Source organism: Momordica charantia (genome assembly GCF_013281855.1).
Source record: "Momordica charantia cultivar OHB3-1 chromosome 8 unlocalized genomic scaffold, Mcharantia_2.0 BLBB01000008.1, whole genome shotgun sequence".
NCBI lineage: Eukaryota > Viridiplantae > Streptophyta > Magnoliopsida > Cucurbitales > Cucurbitaceae > Momordica > Momordica charantia.
In genome coordinates this window covers 20,973,700-20,986,763 of record NW_028275166.1, presented here as the reverse complement: position 1 = coordinate 20,986,763, position 13,064 = coordinate 20,973,700, and the positions used below count along the sequence as shown (strand labels likewise).

Genomic DNA, 13,064 nt, shown 5'->3' with positions numbered 1-13,064 from the left:
TATGACAAGCGTCTAATATCGCCTTGTGCTCCTCTAATGCGACACACCTGCGTAAGATATTGTCAGGTCCTAGCTTATATAAAAAAGGCTCATCCCAACGATAAAATCGAACTTCATTTAGAAATTTCTTTACCTGTTGCTTGTTGAACTCATAAGGAACTATTCGACTTACCAAATAATTTGCTATATCGGCATACCACGGAACTGAATCAACTCGCAAGAGTTGTTCGTCAATAAACTGTTCACGTATAACAGTTCCATCATCACAGAGCGGGGATTCCAATCTAGACAGGTGATCAGCAACTTGGTTTTCAGTACCCTTCCTGTCCCTAACTTCAATATCAAACTCTTGAAGTAACAAAATCCACCGTATCAAACGTGGTTTAGCATCTTTTTTAGCAAATAAATATTTTAAAGCAGAATGGTCAGTAAAAACAATGACTTTTGTGCCTATCAAGTAAGACCTAAACTTATCAAAGGCGAACACAACTGCTAACTGTTCCTTTTCAGTAGTAGTGTAATTCAGTTGTGCACCGGTCAGAGTCTTACTAGCATAATACACAGGATGCAAGATCTTGTTTTTACGTTGTCCTAACATAGCTCCTATTGCATAATCACTGGCATCACACATGAGCTCAAAAGGTAAATCCCAATTAGGTTCGATAATTATAGGGGCTGAACTTAGAGCAACTTTCAACATTTCAAATGATTTTAAACAGTCATCATCAAAAACAAATGGTCTATCATGTTTTAACAATTGACACAAGGGTTTAGAAATTTTAGCAAAGTCTTTTATAAAGCGGCGGTAAAATCCCCCATACCCTAAAAAACTTCTAATCCCTTTGACATTTGTAGGAGGAGGTAGCTTTGAAATGATGTCTATCTTAGCCTGGTCTACATCTATTCCTTGCTTGGAAATTTTGTGACCCAAAACAATACCCTCTTGTACCATGAAATGACACTTCTCCCAATTTAGGACTAGGTTTGTTTGTTCACATCTCTCCAATACTCTCTCCAAATAAAATAAACATGCGTCAAATGAATTTCCAAAAACAGAAAAGTCATCCATAAAAACTTCTAGAATATTTTCTACCATGTCAGAGAAGATGGCCATCATACACCTCTGAAAAGTCGCGGGTGCATTGCATAGTCCAAAGGGCATTCGCCTGAAAGCGAACGTACCATACGGACACGTAAATGTTGTCTTCTCCTGGTCTTCTGGAGCAATAGTAATTTGATTATAACCCGAATATCCATCTAAAAAACAATAGAAATCCTTACCTGCCAGACGGTCGAGCATCTGGTCAATAAACGAGAGAGGAAAATGGTCTTTCTTTGTTACCTTGTTGAGTTTGCGATAGTCAATGCAAACTCTCCACCCACTCACAGTTCGGGTTGAGATGAGCTCATTCTCCTCATTGGCCACCACGGTTATACCCCCTTTCTTTGGTACACACTGTACTGGGCTTACCCAGCTGCTGTCGGATATTGGGTATATAACACTGGCGTCAAGCCATTTAAGAATTTCTTTCCTTACAACCTCTTTCATCTTTGGGTTCAACCGCCTTTGACTCTCAATAGAGTTCTTAGCATCTTCTTCCAATAAAATTTTGTGCATGCAAAAGGTCGGGCTTATCCCTCGGATATCTGCTATCGTCCATCCAATGGCCTTTTTGTGTTTCTCCAAAATCTGCAATAAAGAATATTCATTAGTAGGTGATAAATCGGAGGCTATAATAACTGGTAAAGTGTCGTTATCCCCTAGATACGCATATTTCAAATGCGACGGCAATGGCTTCTGCTCCAACGTGGGTGGTTCCACTATGGACGGAAGTAACGACTTGCATTCTTCTTTTTGTATTTTTTCAATAGGATTAGTCACATCTTCCGGTCCTTCTGCCATCTTATCAAGCTCTTCTTCAATCTCTGTAACTAACAAGTCATAAAACTCATCAAACATAACAGGATTCAAGTTAGTTATAGCAGAGCATTCTTCAAAATCTCTTGGTAATTTCATGGCGTCTAGAACGTTAAATTTAACTTCTTCATTATTTACCCTCATTGTAATTTCTCCCTTCCTCACATTAAAAACTGTATCCCCAGTGGCTAGAAATGGTCTTCCCAAAATAATGGGAACGTCTAAGTCTGCCTCGCAATCTAGAATGATAAAGTCCGCAAGGAAAATGAATTTGTCCACCTGGACTAAAACATCTTTTATCCTTCCCTCAGGTCTTATGATAGATCTATCTGCTAGTTGGAGGGTAACCGTAGTAGGTCTAGCTTCTCCTATGCCTAAAGATTTGAAAACTGATAATGGCATAAGATTAATGCTAGCGCCTAGATCACATAATGCCCTACCTATGTTTTTTCCTCCTATGGAACATGGAATGGTAAAACTGCCAGGATCGTTACACTTCATGGGTAGCGGGCTGCCTACAGCTTCACTACTACATTTTGTCATGGCTACCAGTTCATGCTCTCCTATCTTTTTCTTCCTAGAAACTATATCTTTCAAAAACTTAGCATAATTTGGCATCTGTTCTAGAGCATCCACTAATGGTATATTTATATGCAATTGTTTTAAAATATCTAAAAATTTTCTAAACTGGGAATCATTATTTTTCTTAACTAATCTTTGTGGAAACGGGGGAGTAGGGGTAAAAGAAGGTTGTACCTGTGGAGGAACACTCGGGGTGTCCTCATTACCTTTTCTAGTATTTTCTTTTTCTGGTATTGTTGGATTCTCTGGTATCTTTACAGTTGGTTCAGTGGATGGAATCTGTACATCTGTTGTTGGCATTGTTGGTCCATCATATGCCAGTCCACTTCTAAGGGTGACAGCTTTGCACTGTTCTTTCCCTTCTCGTTTTGGTAATTCAGTATGGCCTGGAAAAGAACCTTGTGGTCTATTCTTCAATTCATTGGCGAGCTGTCCCAATTGGGTCTCGAAATTCCTCATTGATGCCGCTTGGGATTGTATCACTGCGTCGGTTCGGGCCATGTACTCCTTCATCATATTCTCAAGATTTGAGCTGTTATTTTGAACTGGTGGAGTTTGTGTCATCTGATTGTACTGCTGTTGCGGCGGCGGGATGTATTGCTGTGTAGGTGGAACATAGGTCTGCTTGTTCTGCTGGCTCTGCCCTTGATTAAAACCGCTCGAACCTCCTTGACCTCCCCATGAGAAATTAGGGTGGTGCCTCCAACCTGGGTTGTAGGTGTTCGAATATGGGTTAAAGTTCCTATTGTTCCCATGTCGTACATAAAAAACGGAAGCAGGGTTATGTGGACAATTATCATAAATATGGTTTTCACTGCAAAATGAACAAATGAGATCGTTGACTTGGCAAAGAGGGGCAGGAGTGCAAAAATCCGACTGCACAGGTTGTATCGGTATGGCTAATGGATTTTTTATTCCCAATGTCATCTCTTTCAGCCTCTGGTTCATTGTAACCATCTCTTTTTGCATCGAGGTCGCAATGTCCAGAGCCAAAACTCCAGCTGGATCTTGCTTCATTGGTGCTGCCCTAGATCTTTGCGAACACCATAGTTCGTTGTGTGAAGCTAAGTCATTTAGGATGTCAACTATCTCGTTGAATGTCTTCTTTGTAAAGGCTCCGTTGGCAGCATTGTTTAGCATCATCTTAGTAGGATGATCTAAACCTCTAAAGAAATGTTCTATCTGGATGCATGCCGGCAAGCCATGGTTCGGACATTTCCTGATTAGTTCTTTAAATCTGTCCCACGCCTCGTGAACAGGTTCACGATCATACTGTCTAAAGGAGATGATCTCCTCTTTGATATCAGCGTGGCAAGTAGGTGGGAAGAATTTTGTTAAGAACTTCTCCACTAACGACCCCCATGTGGTGATGGATCCCGGTGGAAATGCATTGAGCCATGCTCTAGCTTGGTCCTTCAAAGAAAATGGAAAAAGTGTTAGTCTCAGAGCATCGTCTGTTATACCAGGTAATCGAAATGCATTTGCAATTTGAATGAATGATTTTAGATGATCATGTGGATCCTCATGTTCCTGCCCTAAAAAATGTCCAATTTTCTGCAACATTTGGAACATCATTGGTTTGAGCTCAAAGTTTGCGTGGGCTGGAATAGGGTTGACTATCCCTGAATCAAAAGTCTGAAAAGTCGTGGCGGCATATTCTCGCATTGCCACGTCTCTGTTGTCCGCCATCTGGATATGGTTGAATTCATCATTTCTTGCATGATCCCTCATATTACCGTTAACACCAGGTGGATCAATCGGATCACGAGGTGGAATATCTGCCATTGATGTGCTCGTACTCTCTACCTCACTTTCAGGACTGATTTCACCTTCTCTCTCTTTTTGCTTTTCTAGTTGTTTTCGAAGTCTTTGCTCCTTTCGAGTTTTTCGAAGGGTCCGCTCAATCTCAGGGTCAAGGGGTAGAAGAAAAGATCTTGTGCTCATGCACTTTAACTTACCCTTGTGAGATAAACGACCAAAATATAGAACAAAAACTGTGGATGCAAATTACACCCAACAACAATTCACAAAAATAAAAACTCAAAGAATTTGAAAATAATTTTAAAACTAAAGTCCCTGGCAACGGCGCCAAAAACTTGACTGGTGGTTATGCTGAACGCACGCACTAAGCGTGGTAACAATTACACCTGTCAGAGTAATATAAAATGGATGGAGTATCCAAGTATCGATCCTCAAGGACTTCTAAATAATTTCCAAACTCTAAAGTTTTAAAGAATAGTGAATGTTGAAATGAGTGATTCTTGTAAAATGGGAACTGGTCACAAATAATGGTTTTGGATTTGGGATTTGGACTTATAATGATAAAACCTAGCCCGAATTACTTCAAGTTAGCCAACAAAGAATCAAGGACATGCTAAGGACAATATGCATTTTACTTTAGAAACCAACGACTACGCTTCTCACTTGACTTACGTCTAAGCAAGTTCAAAGTCCTAAGACATTCCCTAATATGTCTATTATGAGAGATATCTTAGTTTTAGGATGGAAATAGTCGCAACCTCGGGTTAAGGTCCTATGTCTAGGCTACTTAAGCGGAACACTTATGTCTAAGGCGCTTCTCTCCTCGGTTTAACCACTCAACAATGCAAATAAGCAACCTTTTCAGTATTGACTTGTTAAGACTTACAGTGGCCTTCTCTAAATCCTAACTTTTTGGGAAAACATGTTGAGCAATGAATGAGAAGCAAAAACACGACTTCTTAGCAACCCTTATGAGAAATAAAAGGCTAACTATCCATAACCGGGCTAGAGACGGGAATTTAGAAAGACATATTGAAGAAAATACAGCAAGTAAAATGGTTGAAATTGGAATGCATGTGTGAAAAACAAAAGTTAACTAACGGAGAGTTTTGCTCGGGATTGAGAGCTTCGCCCTTCTCTTTCAAGCAAGGGGGAGTGTCACGTGCTCTTTCCTCCAACAACACAACTCTCTTAACTAAAAATAAAGTAAAGGCAAAGGGAAGATAAGCAAAGTGCTGGATTTTTATATATTTGAATAAGTAGAAAATAACTAAGTACAAATGTAAACAAAAAAAAGCTCAATAAAGGAATGTAAAGTGCTCGGGATTTAAAAACCAAAAGCAACTAATGAAAGCAACTCAAAACTACTTAGAAAGCAACAAAGACACACTAAAAATGATCAAGAGAAGGAAGCAAGGCTTGATGCCTTTGGTGGAGAAGCTGCTGGAATTTATAGTTGTGCATAATTGGTTAGGTAGGTCCTAAAACGATGGTGAATCACCCATTTCCGACTCTTTTGACTGACCAAATCGTGCTCAAACTGATAATGGAACACTTCTTCTACACGTATGCATCGGTTGGAACTACCAAAACGCATGGGAAGACGCGTTTCATTAAGGGCAAAGTTGGAAGAAAACCAGTTTTTCTGCAGGCACGCAGGCGCCTGGCGCCTCCCATGTAGGTTTTTCCGACTTTTTGCTTCTTTTGATTAATTTGCACTCCCAAATGGTCCTAACATGTCATAGATACAATATAAGCCAACCACAAACCATAATATATGAATTTTGCATGAATTGGAACTCAAACGACCGAGAAAAATCCGAAACAAAGCTGAAACATAGTAAAAATAGCATCTAAAACCTTCTTTTTACGCATGTAAACAAGCGTAATCAAAATCCTCAAGTTCCAGCAATTGCATGCGACGCAAGTCTCCTGCTGCAGCATAATCTAAGTTTAACTTCTTAACGGCCGAGAATACCTTATGCTTCAACTCCAATGGGAGGTGGCATGGTTTCCCAAAGACCAATTTGTAAGGAGAAGCGCCCAATGGGGTTTTAAATGCTATATGGTAAGCCGAAAGAGCATAATCAAGTTTCACTACCCAATCTCTCCTATTAGTGTTGACTACCTTCTCCATAATACTTTTTATCTCTCTATTTGATATCTCAGCTTGACTGTTCGATTGGTGATGGTATGTTGTGGAGACTTTGTGCCTGATGTTGTATTTTGCCAGGAGTGATGCTACAGCTTTGTTGATAAAGTGGGAGCCTTCATCACTTATCACAGCTCTAGGTGTGTCAAATTTTGTGAATATGTTCTTATGTAGAAACTTGGCTACCACATTTGGATCACTACTAGGACAAGCTATGACTTCGCCCCATTTTGACACGTAGTCAACTGCTAACAAAATGAAAAGTTGTCTGTTGGAAGGGGGAAAGGTCCCATAAAATCCATGCCCCACACATCGAAAAGCTTCACCTCTAAGATGTATGTGAGTGACATTTCTGAGCTTTTGGAAATGTTTCCAACCTTCTGGCATTCATTGTAATGCTGAACTAGCTCGTATGCATCCTTAAAGATAGTTGGCCAAAAATATTTGCTTTGAAAACCTTTGTCGTTGTGCGTTGCCCTCCAAAATGGCACCATATGGTGCAGAATGACATTTGGCTAACACATGGTGTGCTTCAGCATTTACAACACACCTTCTTACATTTTATCTTGGCAAATCATATAGAGGAATGGATCATCCAACATATAGAATTTACTCTCATGCAAAAACTTTTTCAGTCGTTATTTATTCAGCTCGGTTGGCAATACCCTACTACCAACATAACTAGCCATATCAGCAAACTATGGTTCATCCTCCACTTCATTCACAACCTCGATTGCCAACAATTGCTTATCCGAAAATGTACCTCTAATTTATGTTTCTTCCCTGGAGCTTTCTAAACCTGTCAGCCTGGATAAGCGACGAGCAACTAAATTCTCTACTCCCTTCTTGTCCTTGATCTCTATATCGAACTTTTGCAACAACAGGATCTAGCGAATCAGCCATGGCTTGGCGTCCTTCTTTGTCAATAGATACTTCAATGCTGCATGGTTTGTATACATTGTCACCTTAGACCCTACCAAGTATGCTCTGGACTTTTTGAAAGTGAACATCACTACTAACAACTCCTTTTTAGTTGTGGTGTAATTGATCTGCGCCTCTATCAAATTTTTGCTTCCATAATAGATCGGATGCAGCAGCTTCCCTTTGCATTGAACAAGGCTACTCCCACAACATAGTCACTGGCATCACACGTCAATTCGAATGGCTGTGTCCAGTCTGGTGCTATTATTATTGGCGCATGAATGAGAGCATATTTCAGCATATTGAAAGCCTGCAAGCAATCAAATGTGAAGTTAAACTCCTGATCATTTTCAAGCAAATAACAAAGAGGTTTAGAGATTTTCAAAAAGTCCTTGATGAATCTGCGATAGAACCCAGGATGCCCTTGACATTCACAAGGGGGGGTAATTTCTCTATTGCCTTGTCCACTTCGATGCCCTTGCTAGATACCTGTGCCCTAGCACAATTCCCTATTGTACCACGAAGTGGCATTTCTCCCAATTCATGACTAAATTTGTTTCTTCATATCTCTGCATCACATTCGTCAAATTTTCTAAACATTCTGTAAATGACTTTCCAAATACTGAAAAGTCATCCATGAACACTTCTACAACTGATTCCACCAAGTCGGAGAATATGAGCATCATGCATCTTTGAAAGGTTACTAGGGCATTGCAAAGCTCGAATGGCATCCTTCTCAAAGCCAATGTCCCTTAAGGACATGTAAATGTGGTCTTCTGCTGGTCTTCAGGAGCTATCGTAATCTAGTTATACCCACTGTATCCATCTAAAAACCAATAATATTCCTGACCTGCTAACCTATCCAGCATTTGATCGATGAAGGGAAGAGAGAAATGATCCTTCTTCGTGGCTTTGTTCAACTATCGGTGATCCATGCATATGCGCCACCCTGTCACTGTCCTAGTGGGGATCAACTCTTTCTTTGCATTATCCACTATAGTCATGGCTCCTTTCTTAGGCACACACTGCACTAGGTCACCCACTCACTATCTGAAATAGGGTAGATAATTCATGCATCTAACCACTTGATAATTTCCTTCTTCATAACCTCCTTCATTTCAGGATTGAGTCGACGTTGGGGCTCGATATAGTTTTTGCTTGCTTCCTCCAACTCGATCTTATACATACCAAAGCTGCTCCTTTTCTGAAATGGTCCACCCAATTGCTCTCTAATGGGCCCTTAGCACACCCAACAACATCTGCTCTTTTTCCTTAGATAGGTTCGTTGCAATGATGATTGGCAATGTTTCTAATGAACCTAAGTATGTGTAACGACCCAGAATTTCCCACACACTTCTAGGATACGTTAACTACTCATCTAATTAAGCTTAACCCCAAGTACGTCCTGCCAACTCCCTATTCAAACAAATATATATAAAATCAAGTTCCAATTCTCATCAATTTAACGATAAATCAATCCCATAGAATATCATTCAACAACACTCGGGGACCACTTCACGAGACAAGTCTATTATTCAACTAGGCGAAACTCAATGAATAGAATAAAGCTAAAATAGGCACCTATCCCGAAATGAAACTAACAACAAGGGAAATCTCCCAATTATTCAAATATGAACAATTCGTTTATTGGCCATAACATAAGGCCTCAACCAATGACTTAAACTAAACAGGAGTAACTAAGCAGCCTATGGTCCTCGCTCGTCATGTCTCTTCCGTCCCATCACCATGGTCGCCCCCGAGTCCTTCACCTGAAACAATCATTGTAGAGGGGGGGTGAGTATATAAAATATACTCCGTAAGTAGCCCTCACCAACACACACACACATCATGCTCAATAATATCATGAAACAATCGTAGTCATGCCTTTCAACACCTTATACATTCAAACATAAACACATTCCATAAAAATTTAGTGACAATCACAACCAGTAAACACATTAACAACCAACCTCTAGTCTCCCTAACACCACAAGTACCTCCATACTTATCTCAACTATCCTAACCTTCCACAGTTATCCACTTCGAATAGAGTCGGCCCCTGACCATTTATACCCAGGGCCCCGACACTACTGCATCGGCCCTCGACCATTTATACCCGAGGCCCCGATGACTTCACCGTCTATTGGCCCTCGACCATTTATACCCAAGGCCCCAATAGTCTTCCTTCCAAAGGACTCCTCGTATCGACCCTCGACCATTTATACCCGAGGCCTCGATACTCCATTAGTGACGTATCAGCCCCCGACCATTTATACCCGAGGCCCTGACACTCATACATTCGTTTCCTCCAAGAATCCCACTCTCACCAGAGTTTTACTGTATACTTTCTTAAGCCACTACCCATGCATCTTTCAACTCACAAATACAATTCAGCATGCTTCCACAATCTTAACAACTTACTAATAGCGAGATAATAAATCAATCATGCTTAATATCCAACATCATCATATTAACACGCATTACTAAGTATCCTAACTCAGAACACACGCCGAACCATTTATGCTTATCCAAGCAACCAACATTACCACAACAATACTCAACAGTTTAGCAAAGCAGAAATCTCAACATTTTCATCAACAAACATCCAACACGACTCCAAATATATCGACTGACACATCGAGAATTATTTAACACAACGCATAACAAAATTAGCATAAAACTCTACAAAAATCAGCACGTTAGAGACCATTTAACATCCATTAATGCACGCACAGGCCCCCTGTCTACTTACACACAATCGCGCCCTTAAGTGTTGCGCCGACTTCACACCTAAGCACACCAAAACAGAAAATACAGCACATTACGCTCCCTATTTAACCTTCGAAATATACTCTAAAAGGGTTCGAATGACGCATTACCACCAAAACCGACTTCGTATGGATGTGGGTCACCTAGATCTAGCTCGCCAAGGTGTGGGTAGCCTAAATCGAGCTTCGAACGGATGTGGGCCACCGCCAAACGTTCTAAACACCGTTGTAACGTACAAATCCCGTCGCTGAAGTTGTTGTTCGTCGGATCGTAGCAGCAAGTCGCCACCTTTCCGCTGTTGTACCGCCTGTTCGCCGTGCGCCGCCGCGAGGAGGAGGCCGCGCTGGTTCGTTGCAGATCGCCAGGGCGCCGCCGTTGCAGGGTATCGCCGAAACTGCTGCAAAACCCGCGCGCCTCTCGTCGGACTTGCCGTTCGCGGAGGAGCGCCAAGGCTTTGCACGCAGAGATGCCGAAGAACGACTCGCGCCGCCTGCTGAATGTAGCCGGAACCGAAGACGTCGCTGTCGGAGCCGGGTCGCCGTCGAAGATCGCTTCACGCCGATTTGTGTCTCGCCGCCGCCGCCGTGGGTGTCGTCGCTCCGTTCGGAGTGGGCCGGATGTGCTGCCGGAAAACAGAGATGGGGGCGGTGGGATTGGAAAACGAGGAAGAAATCGGGGGGGGGGGGGGGGGGGCGGCTGGGTTAGAAGAAAGAAGAAGAAGAAAGAAAAGCTTGGCTAGGGTTTCATTTTGTTTTTCTTTTGTTTTGTTTTAAAACCAAATTACCTGAAAGGAGGCCCAACAAGTCCAAGCCGAAAAGATAAGAAATCTACCCCCCTCCTAAACAAGACCCACCACACGGGATCCGGTAAATATTAATTTAAATGGGATTTTAGAGCCCGATAAATATAGATAAATTCAATTAACATTCACTTTAAAATTAAATGAAAAATATCCTGATTCGAGACTAACTAACCTGAGGGACACGGGGCGTTACAGACTTCCCTCCTTCAAAAACTTTCGTCCCCGAAAGTTGACTGTTCTAACAGTTCAAGGTATCTCGCCTCGATATCGTCCTCCCGCTCCCAAGTATCTTCTTCCACTTGGTGGTTTCTCCACAAAACCTTAACCAAGCAAATCGTCTGGTTCCTCAACAACTTGGTTTCTTTTGCCAAAATTTTGACGGGTACCTCTTCGTATCACAAAGACTCATCCAGTTGCAATGGTTCAGGGTCCAAGACATGCGAAGGGTCATGAATGTACTTCCTCAGCACAGACACGTGAAACACATTGTAAACCGCTGCAAACAATGGTGGCAAGGCCAACCTATACGCAACTAGGTCGATACGTTCCAAAATTTTAAAAGGCCCAATGAACCTTGCGCTGAGCTTGCCCTTCTTCCCAAATCGTAAAATCCCCTTTACGGGTGCCACACGAAGAAACACCCACTCACCTACCACAAACTCAAGCTCCCTACGCTTGACGTCTGCATAACTCTTTTGACGGCTCTGTGCAACTTGCATCCTTCCCCTGATCTTTTGAATGGCACTGTTAGTCACATGCACCAAATCCGGTCCCAAGAGAACTCTTTCTCCGACTTCGTCCCAATTAACCGGAGACCGACACTCCTTCCCATATAGTGCCTCGTATGGGCCCATCTCAATCGTGGCCTGAAAACTGTTATTATAAGCAAACTCTATTAGGTAGAGGTACTTGTCCCAACTACCACCAAAGTCTAACATGCAAGCTCTGAGCATGTCCTCTAAAACCTGGTTCACACGGTCCGTCTAACCATCGGTTTGGGGGTGAAACGCCGTGCTAAAGTCCAACTTAGTGCCTAGGGACTTGTGAAAACTCCGCCAAAAAGTCGAGGTGAAACGCGGGTCGCGATCGGACACTATGAATACCGGTATACCATGTAGCCTGACAATTTCCTGTAAGTACAGTTCCGCCAATTTTTCTACGGTATACGTGGCCTTGCCGGGAATAAAGTGAGCAGACTTGGTTAAACGATCTACAACTACCCAAATCACAGTGAATCGCTTAACCGTCCTTGGTAGTCCTGTAATGAAGTCCATAGCCACATCGTCCCACTTCCAAACTGGTATGCTCAAAGGTTGCAGCAATCCAGCAGGTCTCTGCCTTGAAGCCTTTACCTGTTGGCACGTCAAACACTTGCTAACAAACTGAGCTATTTCCCTCTTCATGTTATGCCACCAGTAATGTTTCTTGAGGTCTTGGTACATTTTGGTACTTCTTGGATGGACCGAGTAGGGAGTATTGTGTGCCTCTCCCAGTAAGTCTTTCCTCAAACCGACTTCGTATGGATGTGGGTCACCTAGATCTAGCTCGCCAAGGTGTGGGTAGCCTAAATCGAGCTTCGAACGAATGTGGGTCACCGCCAAACGTTCTAAACACCGTTGTAACGTACAAATCCCGCCGCTGAAGTTGTTGATCGTCGGATCGTAGCAGCAAGTCGCTGCCGTTCCGCTGCTGTACCGCCTGTTCGCCGTGCGCTGCTGCGAGGAGGAGGCCGCGCTGGTTCGTTGCAGATCGCCGGGGCGCCGCCGTTGCTGGGTATTGCTGAAACTGCTCCAAAACCCGCGCGCGTCTCGTCGGACTTGCCGTTTACGGAGGAGCGTCAAGGCCTTGCACGCAGAGACGCCGAAGAATGAGTTGCGCCACCTGCTGGATGTAGCCGAAACCGAAGACGACGCTGTCAGAGCCGGGTCGCCGTCGAAGATCGCTTCACGCCGATTTGTGTCGCGCCGCTGCCGCCGTGGGTGTCGTCGCTCCGTTCGGAGTGGGCCGGATGTGCTGCCGGAAAACAGAGATGGGGGCGGCGGGATTGGAAAACGAGGAAGAAATCAGGGGGGGCGGGGGGCGGCTGGGTTAGAAGAAAGAAGAAGTAGAAAGAAAAGCTTGGCTAGGGTTTCATTTTTTTTTTCTTTTGTTTTGTTTTA

General features: G+C 42.8%; 1 protein-coding gene and 1 non-coding gene across 2 annotated transcripts in view; one reads left to right on the top strand and one right to left on the bottom strand.

The window, feature by feature from the left end:
- The window catches only part of LOC148209761 (uncharacterized), a 38,111-nt gene extending 30,246 nt beyond the window's left edge, over positions 1–7,865 (bottom strand). Inside the window, 5 exon segments of the mRNA XM_088126984.1 lie at positions 23–450; positions 6,143–6,681; positions 7,213–7,353; positions 7,563–7,644; positions 7,748–7,865. Of these exon segments, the coding sequence (XP_087983110.1) occupies positions 23–450; positions 6,143–6,681; positions 7,213–7,353; positions 7,563–7,644; positions 7,748–7,865 (1,308 nt within the window).
- LOC148209762 (small nucleolar RNA R71) lies at positions 3,699–3,805 on the top strand. The gene has a single exon (XR_015793335.1). It is a non-coding gene; the product is annotated as a small nucleolar RNA R71 (small nucleolar RNA).
- Positions 7,866–13,064: the final 5,199 nt, after the last annotated feature.